The sequence below is a fragment of the Procambarus clarkii genome, chromosome 62 (assembly GCF_040958095.1).
Source record: "Procambarus clarkii isolate CNS0578487 chromosome 62, FALCON_Pclarkii_2.0, whole genome shotgun sequence".
Classification (NCBI taxonomy): Eukaryota; Metazoa; Arthropoda; class Malacostraca; order Decapoda; family Cambaridae; genus Procambarus; species Procambarus clarkii.
The window spans coordinates 26,684,128-26,699,590 of NC_091211.1; the positions used below are offsets into that span (position 1 = coordinate 26,684,128).

Below are 15,463 nucleotides of genomic sequence, written 5' to 3' on the forward strand. Positions count from 1 at the left end.
CATTTGTTCTGTCTCGGATAGATATTTAGATATACATGGATAGACGAATATATAAATAGATATAGAGATAGATATAGATGGCAGACAGACCTAGACATACATATATATATATATATATATATATATATATATATATATATATATATATATATATATATATATATATATATATATATATATATGACAATGTCAGACCACGGAGGAAAATGAAACAGGAATTTCCTTAAGTACTTTCGTATATTAAATACATCTTCAGAAGGAATGAATACATCTTCATTCCTTCTGAAGATGTATTTAATATACGAAAGTACTTAAGGAAATTCCTGTTTCATTTTCCTCCGTGGTCTGACATTGTCACATTCTTAATCACGTGTTTATTTTCGTGATATACACACACACACACACACATATATATATATATATATATATATATATATATATATATATATATATATATATATATATATATATATATATATATATATATATATATATATATATATATATATATATATATATATATATATATATATATATATATATATAGACCACCGGGCACCTGTACCCTAGTAACTAGCCAGACTAGGGCGAGGGGGGGGGGTGTAGAGGGGGTATACCCATAGGAAGGAAAGCGAGAGAAGTCCGTCTATATTGTTGTCGCGGGAGTGTAGAGGACAGGTACTCGGGAGCCTGGTACTCGAGAGGGTAGGTAGGTGGTACTCGAGGGGTTAGGTTAGTGGTACTCGAGGGGGGGGTATAGGGAGGTAGTACTCCAGCAGTGATCTAAGGCTGTAGCAAGAAAAAGTCGAGGAGTTAATGCCTTAAAAAAAATGTATAGAAATAAAGCAAGCTGTTGACCATTTCTATGTCAACTGAGTTGAGATAGAGTTGAAGGGGTTATAGGTTATCTTGAGGTTATCTTGAGATGCTTTCGAGGCTTTAGTGTCCCCGCGGCCCGGTCCTCGACCAGGCCTCCACCCCCAGGAAGCAGCCCGTGACAGCTGACTAACACCCAGGTACCTATTTTACTGCTAGGTAACAGGAGCATAGAGTGAAAGAAACTCTGCCCATTGTTTCTCGCCGGCGCCCGGGATCGAACCCGGGACCACAGGATCACAAGTCCAGCGTGCTGTCCGCTCGGCCGACCGGCTCCCTCGGTGCTCGCAAATATGAGCCACACAACAATAAACAAACACCTACACTCTACTAGATAGTTCAAATACGTTTATTGACACAATAAAATTCATCTCAAAGGGATAGAGTAGTTTAGGCTATTTCCACCCGCTCACCGATCATTAGCTCTCTCGACCTTCCAGTATTTTCAACACGTTTGGGGTTATCTTGAGATGATTTGACTGATGAGTGTGAGTGAGCATAATACCAGCCTGCCATCCTGCTGACCCAAGATCGAAACCCCTTAATTCTCACCGAGTATACTATCAACACATTAAACAAACAGTGTAAACAGGGGACCACACGAAGATCAAGCAGCTCTTATCAGCTTCCGGGGCAGGCAAAGCGGCGTCCGGTGTCTATAATAAGAGCTCCGCCGGAATTGTTACGTAAAAAACTTCTGGGAAACCAGTGGTGGGGTGTGGTGGCGGGCCCGGGCAGCGTAGCAACTGTGGCCAGGGGAACATCCCCGCCAGGGGCCCCGCACCGAGCATCATTAACTCCCTCTCTCCTTTTCTTCCCCTTCCGCCCCCCTGAAGGTCATACAGATGGGGCAAGGGGGTCTCCGAAGCCAATGCTGAGCCATTTGCATATGTCACGCCGCAGACAATGGTTGCAATAAGCCGCGGGGAGTATTTGTATACAGAGGTAGAGGCTGTCAAGCTGAGCGTCAGTATTACACAACCTTGTCGTCCCGGGAACATAGTGACGTCACCTTGTTGATGACGTAAGGCCCGCGACGTCACGCCTGGCTCCGCCTCCCTCTACACCTTTGCCGTCTATTGGCCGTTGGGGCGAGGGGGCGGGGCTTATCGTGCCGGGAGGAGGATAGTACTATATACAAACATATCTTCTGGGCAGTCAGTTCCTCGCCTAAACCTCTGGGTGATACAACTTGTGCTGTGATAGCTCACAGAATACCCCTGTGGAACTTTGTCTTCAAAACGGAGCTCTTTATTGAAGCTCTGTCTTCATAATATTTTCTTTAGTTGGTAAGTTGAGGCTTCACTCAGTTTATAGTGTAGCAGCATTTAAATTTTGTTTAAATTCGGTGTTATAATTGTTTTGTTTGTAAATGAAGTGTTATCGTCTGTCGTTTGGAAAGTGCCAGTCGAAAGCAGAGTGTGTGTTGTAGGTTGGAAGCTCTGCTGGCGGAGGGCAGAAGCTGTAGAAGCAGCACACGCCATCCACAATAGCAGGAGGAGGAGGAGGAGGAAGAGAAAGCGGCACCTGCTCTACGCACGACTGCTGCTGAACTTGATTTCGTCGTCGGCATTGTTGGCCAGGGTCATGCACCAGACGCGATCTTGAAAACACAGCCCCACCGTCACTCATCAAACCTCTTTTGGAAACCATCGGAGGGGGCATTCACGAGGTTGGAAAACCTCGTCGAAACCTCTCTCGGTGGATTTTTCACTGACGTCGGCAAGCTGTGAATGTCTGTTAACAACTTGCCAGTGTTGAAGTGCCTGACAGTGCTCGGAGACTGTCATTGGAGAAAGCCATCCGTCCCACGCTGCTGCCGTGACAGTCCTTCGCCAGCTGTCGCACTGAGTGGACGTGCTTTAGGATCGCTTCCTGCAGGAGCTCCACACCCCCCACACGGGTCTCCTTCTGGCGGAGGCTACTCTACACGCGGCCAGTGGTGATGTAAACCCCATCACACACAGAGGTGTTGTAAACTCCGCTATACGTCGACGGTGTTTCGGGTGATTGCAAATTTGCCAGCACTACTTCGTGGGTGATGGTGTGAGGTCCTTGATGACTTGGTGATTACTACTGGTGATATAACCGCGCCCGAAGACACCGATAAGGCAGTGGGACAAGGAGAGAACTCTTGATATCAATGCACTGACTAATCTCCGCACCAGCTGATGGACTAATATTCTACCGCAAGGCTGTTAAAATCCCAAGGAATAACTCAAGACATTCTCCGCCTCGAAGATCGGACAATTTGTCTCACCATGACAGCAATAATGCACAGAAGCAGTAAGTGTCACGTGTCGACTAGGGAACATTGAATTTGCAATGGCACTGGTCCCTCTCATTCGAAAACTTTTATTCAAAAGCCTAATGTTATTTATTATAATTAATTTTGACTTACGGCGCTTAGAATCTCTGTAAATATCATCATTTTAGTAACATATTAACATAAATTCACTAGCATAAATCTCTTGAAAACTCAAGTGATTTATTTTTTCAATTAAAACGTGTTCACTGTTAACTTGATACAGTACTTGGAAAATATCAGATGGCAGGAAAAGTGGATGTATATTTTCATAGATGCGTGCTTGTACAGGCGCGATATTGCTATGGGTATTTACGTGTGTTGCGTCGAGGCTGACGCAGTGTTGCTTCATGTACCGGGATTCATGACGCAAGCCAACGTGGGTTAGTGCTTCAGCCAGAGTGAATGGGCATCCATCATGCTTTAGCGAGAGGTTTGAGTACTTGAACGTCAGTGTTTGAATATATATTGTCAAGTGTGAGTATCGCTGTGGGACCCGGTGTTTGAGTGTAGATAGTGAGCCAGTGCTTGAGTGTGAGTGTGTGTTTGGAAAGCCGGTGCTTGAGTGCGTGTAAAGGCAGTCAGGTGTTTGAGTGAGGTTACCACTCGTCATAAACCATCCAGCACACGAGCGCGTGTGGATTAGCTAGTGCTAATCCACTTGGATTAGCTGGTGCTAATCCACACACTGGCGTGGCGTGAAAGGTTGAATGTGCGCGGGTATCATCACTCATCAAATAAGAAAGATATTTCATCAACCAGTATCTTCTCCTCATTTGCCACTCCGTATAAAACCCAACCTCCTTACCTAACCAAAAGCGTACGAAGCCTAGCAACCCTCAATACTTATTATTGCGATGCACAGAAAATAGCTCCAGGACACATGAGATACACAGTATCCCACTCCTGTGGTGGAGTGATACAGTGCTCTGGCAGGCCCGCCAACACCAACAAACTCCTCGTGTAATTTGGGCGACAATTGACAAGATTCATTTGATCTGTTCTAAAACAAGTCTAGTCTAAACCTCTTCCGTAAATATATCATTGTATCATTGAAATACACGACATTATTATACGTAATCTAATATTTTGATAACCGGGTGTAGATATCGTGCTTCTTGACGTCAGGAAGTCATATGAGGTACAAGATAATTCTCACGTATGGTGCTATTTTCGGCGAGGCTGCGTCGAATAGACGTAATACTCTCCAGAAAGCTTCTCCCTTGCCTTGTGTCTTAGCAGTAATATATTAATGTTTAGAGTTATGGAGTTATACGGTCAGGATGCTGCTATCTTGATATTTCAGTTGTAATATTGTAAGTTTTTGTGTTATTTACAAGCGCTTTCCGACGGGTGTGTGGAGCGTTCGTTCAGTAGATAAGATACGATACTTACTCAACCATCTTGAAAAACTGGGTCGTGGTTTAAAAGTCATGGCCACATATGAGGGCCATGCCAGGGTGCCACTGGTTGAGGGTGGTGAAGCAACAGACGCCCCCCCCCCATCCCCCTCCTTAGACTAGTGTCAAGGCTGCTTGGGCTGACGTGAGCAAGGAGCCATCACCAGTCGATAGATATTCTGGTATAATTATGTAATTGATGTTCAAATCTCTTGAACGGTGTTAAGCACCCGGGCATCACCTGTGCCTGCGCGTGTGTGTGTGTAAACAACGTGGACGAGATATGATTCCCTCGGCGACTAGCATGAGGTAAACAGACCATAAAAATCAATGTCGGGCCGTCCTACTTCAACTGTTGTATGTGGAGGCAGGTCGTGAGCAACGCTTTGCTCAGCTTGGGCAAACAGTGCTAACTCATCGCAATTTACTGACCAAAAAGGCCATTTCACACCAAGAGGTCGGCGTGAGGGGCTCGCTCAGTCGCTTCAGGGACCGAGGTAGCCTAAAAATAACTAATTCGTAGTCGGGTTACTCAGCACCCAGCAGCTCCTAGCACCAGCCATAGCCGCCGCCCGCCCTCCTGTACGATAAAACCTCCCAGGGTTGTGGCATCGCCGGCCTCGCGCTGCAGACTGTTACGTCATCATCCCCGTTGCCCCCGCCATTTCCAGAAGTCTTCGTTCACACGTCTCATAGCCACCGCCTTGGTCACATCCCTCCCACTCCCTCCTAACCACCATCCCCCTCCCTCTCCCTATCCCTTCTCCAACTGCGAGGCGCGTACATGTAATCGCTGCATAAATAAACTTCTTGCTGACGAGTGAGGGTGAATGCTGGAAGAGTCTGGAAGGTTCTGGGTACCTGATTGTTGATTGTGTATGCGGCCTGCCGGACACGTGAGCACGTGTCCCCTTCACAAGGTGTCCTCCGCCATCTAAACATACACCACTAACGGTCTTGTTGCAAGAATCCTTATGTAACAACGCGTGTTGGACGGGGGGGTCGGAATGTTACGCCCTGCGTTCCTATTTTATATATATAGATTAGATTAAGAATCATAAACAGACGACATTATAATGTGATTGAGTCATGTTTTATATTAAAAGTAGTGAGTAAATTGTATAATATAAATTTAAAATCCAGAATTGTATAAATTCGATAGCGTCATAATTGATAAGATTTGTGTTGAATTTAATAGCGTGTTATTCGACCCATTCTGTCATCTATTTATGATTCTTAATATAATCCACTCACGTGCAGGCTATACTGTATAATATACTGCCACCCATGTATTTTCTGTATGCAGTGAACTCCTTGAACATGTCTTATTAGACGAATGAGCTCGGATTGGGTGATTTCTTTTTTCTGTCCTAGGTGAAGAGGCGCAATCTTGATTCACACGTTTCTGCGACTATTCCTGCAATAGGCTACACGTATGAGGCGGGAAACTATTTTTACTTGGTAAAACAATATTTTGTGAAGCTACTATAAAGTGTGTTTACATTTTCTTGCCAGTCTATTCAAAATGTTGCGCTTATGTTACAATTAGCAAAGTTAACTCATCTCGCGAGAATATGAATCGATCAGAACACTGGTCAAGCTTAACAGTAGCGAGCTTCACAGACCAGAGGCTTATGTACCGCTGTTCTTGACAACACGGACACGCAGAAATAGAGCTCATAGAGATGCGTAAGACTTCTTTGTGGTGCTTAAAGCTGTGAAGGAATGCAAGTGTGTTTATGTGCTTTATCGGCACCTCTCCAGCTATAATGCCCGTGTGGCAAGCAGGAACTTATTGGCAGAGGTTACGTAAGTGTTACATCAGAACTACATGCAGGGATCACGTGATCTCTCTCACACAGGTAGGAGGGGGACCCTTTTGAGATATTCTCGATCCGTAGCACCATCTCTCTCTGCCTTACGTCTGGGGGAAGTTGAATTTTTACAAAGGCTGTTTAAGATTGCTTCCCTTGTCTCCAAGGCTGCCAGGAGATAGACGGCAAGGCGAAACAGGAGGCAGGGGTGGGGGAGGAGAGAATGGGAGAGGAGATAGGTGAGAAAAATGTTACAAGGAGATCATCTTATACCCATTTCTCCAAGTGTTCCCATTCGGGTGCTTGCAACAGGCTAACAGGCTTGGTATGAACGTGCAGGGTTACATGACCGATCATTCCGGCCAGTTATGTAAGGCAAGGATGCTGTTACCCCCTCACCCCAACCTTCCCTGCGCCGTCCGGACTCGTGCGTATTGACTGCGTCTTCGGCGCGATAGAATTTGTGACAGGGAGGGGCGAGAGATGCTCAATGTTACTTAGATGTGAGACATTAGGAAAACACAGTTAAGAGAGAGTACGAGAGTTATATATACTAACGTTGCAAGTACAACTAAAGGATGCGGGCTCACCGTAGCCTGTGCTACTTGGAACAACAACTAAAGATTGTATAAACCCTGTGGTAGCGTTCCTGCCTCCCTATCCCAAGGCTGCTGAGTCCTAGATGGTAAGTCTATCTTCCAAGCATCCAGCTTTACCTCATCTGTCTTAAAGCCATCCAAGTCTACACACCCTAGCAGTATTCTTCAGAACTGCGTCTTATCCTGCACACCATAACCCCATCCTTCGCAACGCTCGAAGCCTACACACACGGCCCATCCTTCATTGCGTTTTCCTATCTCTATCCATCCTTCCACCGAGTCTCCACAACACCCATCCTGCTGCAGTAGCAACAGTTTTGACTCTTGCTGAAATCACCTTCCTTGACACCACTACTGTAGGATTTTAACCCAAATAAGGTGCTCCAAAAATACACAAATGATCCACGCGAGCCATATTTTGATTGTAAAGGCAAGAGCCACAGAATATATTCTTGTCACAGAAGCCTAAAGCGCTATATAAGGTTGTTTTTGTATAGCGTTGACCTGGTGGGCGAGTCACGTGACCAGGCCGCCGCCTCAGACTCTCGTAACCATAGCAACCTGTCACACACCTCAGAATAACCTCACTCGGGCGACGTCCTTGCTCCAGCATCATTAAGTTTGTAGTTCAAGGGACTTATTTGTTCATCTTGAATTAACATTTTTCGTTCGGATTGCAGAATTCAAAACACGTTTATAAATATAGGACTAAAGGTTGGGCCGAGATATGTACTGTGATGTGACAGATGGTTATGGGGGGATATTTGTGTGTGATAGTTTGTTTTGCGTGCGTGCGGAGGTGGAAGCCAGGGCCGAGCGCACGCCCTCGGACACTGGCGTTGCATCACCCCCGTTGCGCTGGATTTTCCACAACACTTCGTCCTGATTGATCCGTTTGTCTTCGCTGGCGGGCGTTTCAACTTGTATTTCATTGTTCATCTGTTTTATTTGTCCCATTTGCGAGGTGGGGAGGGCAGGTGGTGTCCCGAGCCGTCACACAGGGAGGAGAGGGGAGCTGCCACACTATGCCAGGCTCATCCTACCCCATCTTTTGAGTTGGCACCGCACCAAAATTCCGCAGTTGGACAGCAAAAGCAGTGGTAGTGGTGGTGGAGGTGGAGGATGGGGGTTGTTAGTACACGAGCGGTCCAATAGTCGCTGCGGACGCCACTACGGGAAGGAAGCAGTTGTACTGTGTGTGTGTGCACCTCTCGCTCCTCTCTCACACACAAGCCAGGCACACGCACCCGGTCTCCTGACGTGAGTGTTACTGGCTTCGGTCACACGGACGCGATTCCTAGAAAAAAAAATTAGAAAACTTAGTGCGAGAATTCTTTTAATTTTCTAATTATAAATCAGATGTCATTCATGTAAAATCCGGTGTTTGGATGTGTATTTTATCTCCTAGTTACCAAATGGAGGTCAGTGAAGGGGGGGGGGAGGGGGTTATTTGACAGGTGTTGACTCTTAACCTCTTTTGTCAGTATATGTTGAATAGGTTGATGGATTTTTTATTGTTGCCGCCGGAGGCGGCTAGTTTATTGTGCACCCCATACTCATCCTGTGAGCGGTAGCGCAAAAAGCATTACAGAGGGCACAAAAGGTCTTTATCAGGTTGATGGAGGTTGCCATAGCCCCGTGTCCGTAGGTATGTGTGCGAGAGGTCGTGGTGAGGCGCTGACTTCAATCTTATCTACCCCTCTCTGCCCTGGTGCATTCATTTGCCCTCATTCCACATCTTCAGTACAGTTTCCAAACGTTCCACGCCGTCCCTCCCACTGCCCGGGAACACCACACGAGGCTCTGGCTATAAATATATTTGAACTCTCCCAAGCAAAAAAATAAAAAAAAAATCTGGACCCAATTCGTACCCAAACAGAGTGTCGGGGCGGGTGCAGGTAACTGCCGCGTCCACCAGCGATCCGAACACGCATTCGTACCCTAGTGGGGAGTGGTGGGGGAGGCAGGGTGATGTGAGGTGTGTTTATGTGTGAGTACGCTCTTACGTCACTCACAGCGACAACCAGAATGTTTCAGCGTGTGCCAGAGGCTCATCCTTAACCCCATTGAAAGATAAAGACAAAGTGGAGCACCACGATGGACAGTCAACCATATTTTGCGTCAGTTTTTTGTGTGCTTGGTTGGCTGGTTGTTACCCCCCCCCCCTACCTACCGCTTCCTCAAGCAACAGCCTAGCAATAGCTCTCTGCATGTTCCTGAGCTAACAGTCCTACTGTGATATTTTAATTACTCTTTTTTTTCCCCCTTATCCAGTGTAACACCCACTCAAATATAGCCGTGAAATAATGTTTAAGAAACTGTAATTCCACAGACAGGGGTGTTCCTAAATAGGGTTACAGTATCTGAAGCGCTCAAACAAGAGATGCTGAGCAATGAAGGATGGGGCTCGATACACAATATGAACTCAATTTGACCCTTCCTTGACCGCTTTTGGCGGTATTTTGCTCACTAGGCAAATAGCGTTAGGAACATATATACATGTGTGTGTATGTATGTGTGTGTACAGTACAACAAATACAGTGCGTAAGCACAATGTAGTGCATCAGAAGCACATCAGTCAAGTACAACAACAGCATGACCAGTACCGCACTGCAGTACATCGGAAGCACAGCAGCAGCAGCAGCAGCAATGCAGTTACGTATGCAGTGCTAGAACTGACGGGCCCAGCCTAGCCACCCCGCGAGGGGCCTCTCTCTTGAGGTCGGCGTCCGGCACTCCACCCCCCACCAACCCCCACTAACCCATCCCCACAAACCCCTCCCCAACCCCTCCCCCCAGCCAGGAGGACCGGAACACCAACTTGTACCCAAACATTTCCATTTTTTTCATATAGATTTGTCTCACTCGGTCTTCTGGAGATCTTTATTCAAGTTTCACTTCGACTTCCATCTACTCTCTTCTCCCATTCTTTACTAGATTTTTTATTATTGAACTTTTGTTCCACTTGTGATATTAATTTGAATTTGTCTTGTTATTAACATTTAAGCGATTTTATTTTTTAAATTTCGTTATAATTTCGCCATGTTTCTTTATTTATCGTTTTCCCGAAGTCTTAGCATTCTGGTTCTGAGGGAGGGAGCCGTTACCTGGGCTTCCTCTTGGCTTTAATTTGCTCTTCACCTTGGGACTGGTTCGTTAACCTTGGGACTGGTTCGTTAACCTTGGGACTGGTTCGTTAACCTGGGGACTGGTTCGTTAACCTTGGGACAGGTTCGTTAACTTCGGACTGGTCCGTTAACTTGGGACTGGTCCGTTAACTTGGGACTGGTTCGTTAACATTGGGACTGGTTCGTTAACCTTGGGACTGGTTCGTTAACCTTGGGACTGGTTTGTTAACATTGGGACTGGTTCGTTAACATTGGGACTGATCCGTTGTCTTGGGACTGACTCGTTACACTGCTATCAAGGTCATCCCACACTCCTTGTTTACATGTAATACATATTTTCACATTTCAGTGATGATTCTTTACCGTGTTTACGAAAAAAAATAACAGCGAATACAGCCTTTTGCAGAAGCTTCCGAGTGCATTAATATGTAATAGTGCTTGCATCATATTGAAAATAATATGCATATCGCTGTTGCTGGTGTAATGAACTACCTGTGAAGGTCATCCGTGCGATTGTTTATAAGAGGGAGTGGGTTGGGGATTGTGCAGGGGTGGGGGGTGGGGGGGGGGGGGGGGGAATTAATGGGTAGTAATGAAAAACGGTTTTTAAAAAGTTCATTTATATATATTTTTATAAAGTCACTAAGCACCTGCTGGAGCTTCATGTTCATATATGAACTGTTTTAAACTTGTTTCTTTTGATAATATATATATATATATATATATATATATATATATATATATATATATATATATATATATATTGTGCCTAATTTTGTTGATTTTTTTCAGCATTGTAGGATTTTATAAATTATAATATCAAACATATACATTCTGTATGTGTGTGTATGTAGTCTCATGCCTATTTCTATGATCGATTTTTTATTTAGATGACTAATAAGTATTTTCTGTCTTCCTCAGATGTGCTTCAACACCACATTATGGTGGCCGAGACTGTGAAGTCCTACCCCGTCAACTACCCGGCGCTCATACCCCTGTCGCCCTCAGTGGCCGGCCTGGGGCCCTACAACCCCTGCCCCTCTGCCCTCCTTCACGCTAACTACTCCCCAACGCACATCATGGACCAGAAGCCACCGTCACAGCAGCAGCAGCAACAGCAGCAGCAGCAGGCATGTCAAGGCTCTCAGCTGGGAAGTCCACAACATGGCCAGGACACTCCAGTAGGCCTTGGCGCTCCGGGACTAACTCTTCCATCAACTTTGGATTTGGCGCAGATGCGCAAGAAGGAAATTTTCGCGCAGCGGAAGCAGCGAGAGTTTATCCCCGACAGTAAGAAAGACGACTCTTACTGGGATCGTCGCCGGCGCAACAACGAGGCTGCCAAGAGGTCCAGGGAGAAGAGACGCTTTAATGACATGATCTTGGAGCAGAGAGTTATCGAACTGTCCAAGGAGAACCATATTCTGAAGGCTCAGCTGACGGCCATCAAGGACAAATATGGCATCCTGGGAGAAAACCTGGTGAATACCGATCAGGTGCTGGCAAACATGCCCCAATCAGAGCAGATCCTGGCACTCAACAAGCGGACAAAGTTCTCTCAGGCACTCATCACTCTTAACGGCACTCCTTCACTCCTCAGCCCCGGAGGATCCTGCGACGGCAGTCCTGCAACTCCCAGCTATCACAGCCAGCAGGATCCAGAGTCTCCTCCAGCACACTACTCTCACTACAACCCCTCCCAGATGGATGAAGAGGAGAACACGTACGATACCTCATCCAACCAGCAGTTTCCATCCTCCACGAACAGTAATCTCTACTACGGACAGTCGGCGCTGAACCTCTCTTCACGCGCCTCGCCGCCCTCGCCCACCACCTCCCATATGGACTTCTCCCCCAGCGACCCGGAGCTGAGTCGCCGCTCGCCCGAAGCTGGCATGTCTCTGCCTCACAAGCTGAGACACAAGAGTCACCTGGGAGACAAGGACGCAGCTCAGTCTCTCCTGGCTCTCCAGGCTATCAAAGCCGAGCCTAGCGAGCACCAACAGGAAGCTGCCGAGGATTCTGTAGGATCTTCCGATGAACGAGACTCCGCCATCGGCTATTCTTCCTCCTCCTCTTGTTCGGAATACAACCGGACATCCGATAATAACTCCACCCCACCTAATGCCTGTTCTCTGCCCGACAGCAGCAGCCAACAGCAGCTCAACCTGGCACATTATCACCAACAACAGCTGCACCACCACCATCACCACCTCCTTCAACAACAGCATCAACAACAGCACCATCAGCAGCAACAGCAGCAGGTGCAACAGCAGGGCGAAGGAGAGCAGGTGCTTGAGTTCGAGAACACACACCTTAGGTCCGAACTCGAGCGGCTGGCAACGGAAGTGGCCTCCCTCAAACACATGCTTGTCCGCAGACCGCGCTCCGAGGCCGACTCCGACGGGTCTCGCTAACCCCCTCTGCTGCCACTTTGATATATTCCGTGGCGGTGTGTGTGTGTGTGTGTCGTGACGGCGAGCCTGGCTGTGACATGGGCTCCGTGCCTGTGTATCTGGTGGGGGTTGATGGGGGCCGTTCGTGTGATATTCAGACGAAGGTCTCCCCCGGTGGACTAAATACCCCAGCTATCAACAATGACTACCAATCAACGTGCACTCTCACTCATGTGTGTGTGTGTGTGTGTGTGCGTGTGAGAGAGATTGAGTCAGTGGGTGGGTGCACACGTGTGAGTGAGTGTTGCCGCATTAAGGGCGTCTCTCTTCATACTGTAATTCTTGACTAATGTTAATGAATCATAATATTATATCTACACAAGTCAGGGGACCGCGCCTGTGTATTTTCTCTTACCTACAGTCTGTACATAAGTGCCATTAGATAAAATATATGTTTTGTGATCCTACCAACCTCTTTCTCTTACCTTATTTAAAAAGCTGATAACATTGACAATTCGTTTATGCTTAATTTAGTTATGCATGCAAGATTGATGCAAATAAACAACTTGCAACACGTAAGTCAGAGCCATAACTGAGCAGAGAAAACACCTAGCCTCTAGCCAATTAAATACGTATCTAAATCAAAAAGATAGCAAATATAATGTTAAAAAAATCCATCATAAATTAAAAAGAATTAATGCTTCAAACGTGCCAAAATGCACAAAGTAATTCTGTCTCCAAGTCATTACAACTATATACCACTTTGAAGGGATACGAAGACAATGTTTAGTGATGGGACGGGGGAGAGAAATGGTGGCCAACCGCTTAGACAGTTGGGGATTGAACGCCGACCCGTTACACACGAGACTGTCACTTATATGTTAAATGATGTTAAGTCAGAAACGAGAAAAGCCTTTAAATGCCACTAAAAAAACTACCTAGTGTAAAAATATGCAAATGTCTTTAATATGTTATTTAATAACAAAAATATATTATTTACACCAAATACAGAAACATAAATATAGACCGAAATATGGAATATATATATATATATATATATATATATATATATATATATATATATATATATATATATATATATATATATATATATATATATATATATATAACAAAATCTATGCACCAAACAGAGTAATATACACCATACAACCAGTAAGTGATATGTATATTATATATATACCATATACCACATAGGTAGTGCTATACACCATATAATCAAAAGATGATATACACTATACAATCAAAAGGTGATATATACACCATATAAACAACTTTAGGTGTATGTCGTTTAAGTGAAAAATATCGCTATTAATGATAATTATAATAACTAATACTTTTAATAACGAATTGAACAAGAATATTGAGAACGGAGGAAGAGAGAACACTAAATGTTCAAAAAACAGAAACTTTCAAAGCCATCGAAGACAAATGTTGCTCCTACTTCACCTTCACAGACAAACACATCAATATTGTATATGATTTCGTCCTTAAGATCGAATGAAATAAACAAGAATTAATTACAGATTCGAAGACTCTAAAAAAAGCATTCTCTGAAGGTATAATAACTGCCTAATCGCCCTATTACCACACACAAACACAGTGGAGGCAAACTGCTCATTCACAGCTCAATAAACTCAAACCAGAACACAAGTTGATTGAAGGTTGTGATGCGTAATAGAGCGACTTGGTGAAGAGAAACATGAGGCTTATCATGATAATTTACCACCACCTAGTGGATAGAAATCCACCAGAGAAAAAAAAACTACACCAAATCATAACAAAGGCATCAGTATTACACACAAATTGTCCTCTAGTTGGATGGTAAACATTACACAATATATCACGGAAATGATATCGTCTGTTTACGCAATAATTGATTATCAAAACGCGTTAGTAGGCTGCGGTCTAGCCGCCCCCCACCCCATCCCCCGACCCTCCCTCACAAACCCCCGCTCCCCAACCCTCATAAACCTCCTCATCAACAACGATATTAAAGGAGGGTGAGAGACAACCAGCTATTGTGAGTTCTCTTCTCCCACATTCACCACAGTGACGTCACGCAGCCGGATTCTTCCTCTTGAAGTATCCGCTGACGTCCTTCAGGTCAGTGCAGCCATGCAGAGGTTTCGAGGATGTCTGACGAACGCTTGCTAGCCGGGAAGCCCATGACGTCACACACAACCCATTGAGTCATTACGTTTGTCAATACAAGGTGGTGAGTGTTGTGTTGGCGCAGGGGGGGGGGAGGGAGAGAGAGAGAGAGAGAGAGAGAGAGAGAGAGAGAGAGAGAGAGAGAGAGAGAGAGAGAGAGAGAGAGAGAGAGAGAGAGAGAGAGAGAGAGAGAGAGAGAGAGAGAATGAGAGAGAATGAGAGAAAATGAGAGAGAGAGAGAGAGAGAGAGAGAGAGAGAGAGAGAGAGAGAGAGAGAGAGAGAGAGAGAGAGAGAGAGAGAGAGAGAGAGAGTGAGAGAGAGAGAGAGAAAAAAAAAAAATGAGAATAAGAATAAGAATATCACAAAGGGTAGAGAACAGAGAATCTCCTTAGACGGTATGCTGATTCGTGCTAAAACACCAAATCTCAAATGGACTCTTTGTTGCATACGCAGACAGCCACAGGAAGCCAGAAACACGGCCACAACACTGCGTGACGCACTTAAAGTTGCTCATTTTAGAAAAGTTCATCTTTTAAACTCGCTCTCAGCTCCTTTATATGAAATCAAAATACAGAAACTGAATGAACGTGTAGCCTGATCTACACCTCAAGCTGTCTGGCACTGATCCTGAAATTTAAGAAACATAGCGTCAACAAAGCAACTTTAACCATCTCATTAAAGAAAACAAGTTTGTTAATACTGTCTTTTATTAAATTGCAAACTTAATTATACCTGTCTTCCAATAGAGACACGAAGCTGGGAAAACGAGTTC

General features: G+C 45.2%; 1 protein-coding gene across 3 annotated transcripts; it reads left to right on the plus strand.

Annotated features, from left to right (window-relative positions):
- The first annotated feature begins 2,007 nt into the window (after nucleotides 1-2,007).
- LOC138349541 (nuclear factor interleukin-3-regulated protein-like) lies at nucleotides 2,008-12,985 on the plus strand. 3 transcript variants are annotated; one of them, XM_069308407.1, is made up of 2 exons: nucleotides 2,008-2,165; nucleotides 11,044-12,985. In XM_069308407.1, the coding sequence occupies exon 2, from the start codon at nucleotides 11,064-11,066 to the stop codon at nucleotides 12,537-12,539; it is 1,476 nt and encodes a 491-aa protein (XP_069164508.1). In that variant the 5' UTR covers nucleotides 2,008-2,165; nucleotides 11,044-11,063; the 3' UTR covers nucleotides 12,540-12,985. The 3 variants fall into 3 exon arrangements, with proteins under 3 accessions (XP_069164508.1, XP_069164507.1, XP_069164509.1); XM_069308406.1 differs by lacking the exon at nucleotides 2,008-2,165 and adding an exon at nucleotides 2,391-3,162; XM_069308408.1 differs by lacking the exon at nucleotides 2,008-2,165 and adding an exon at nucleotides 7,702-8,254.
- The last annotated feature ends 2,478 nt before the right edge of the window (nucleotides 12,986-15,463 follow it).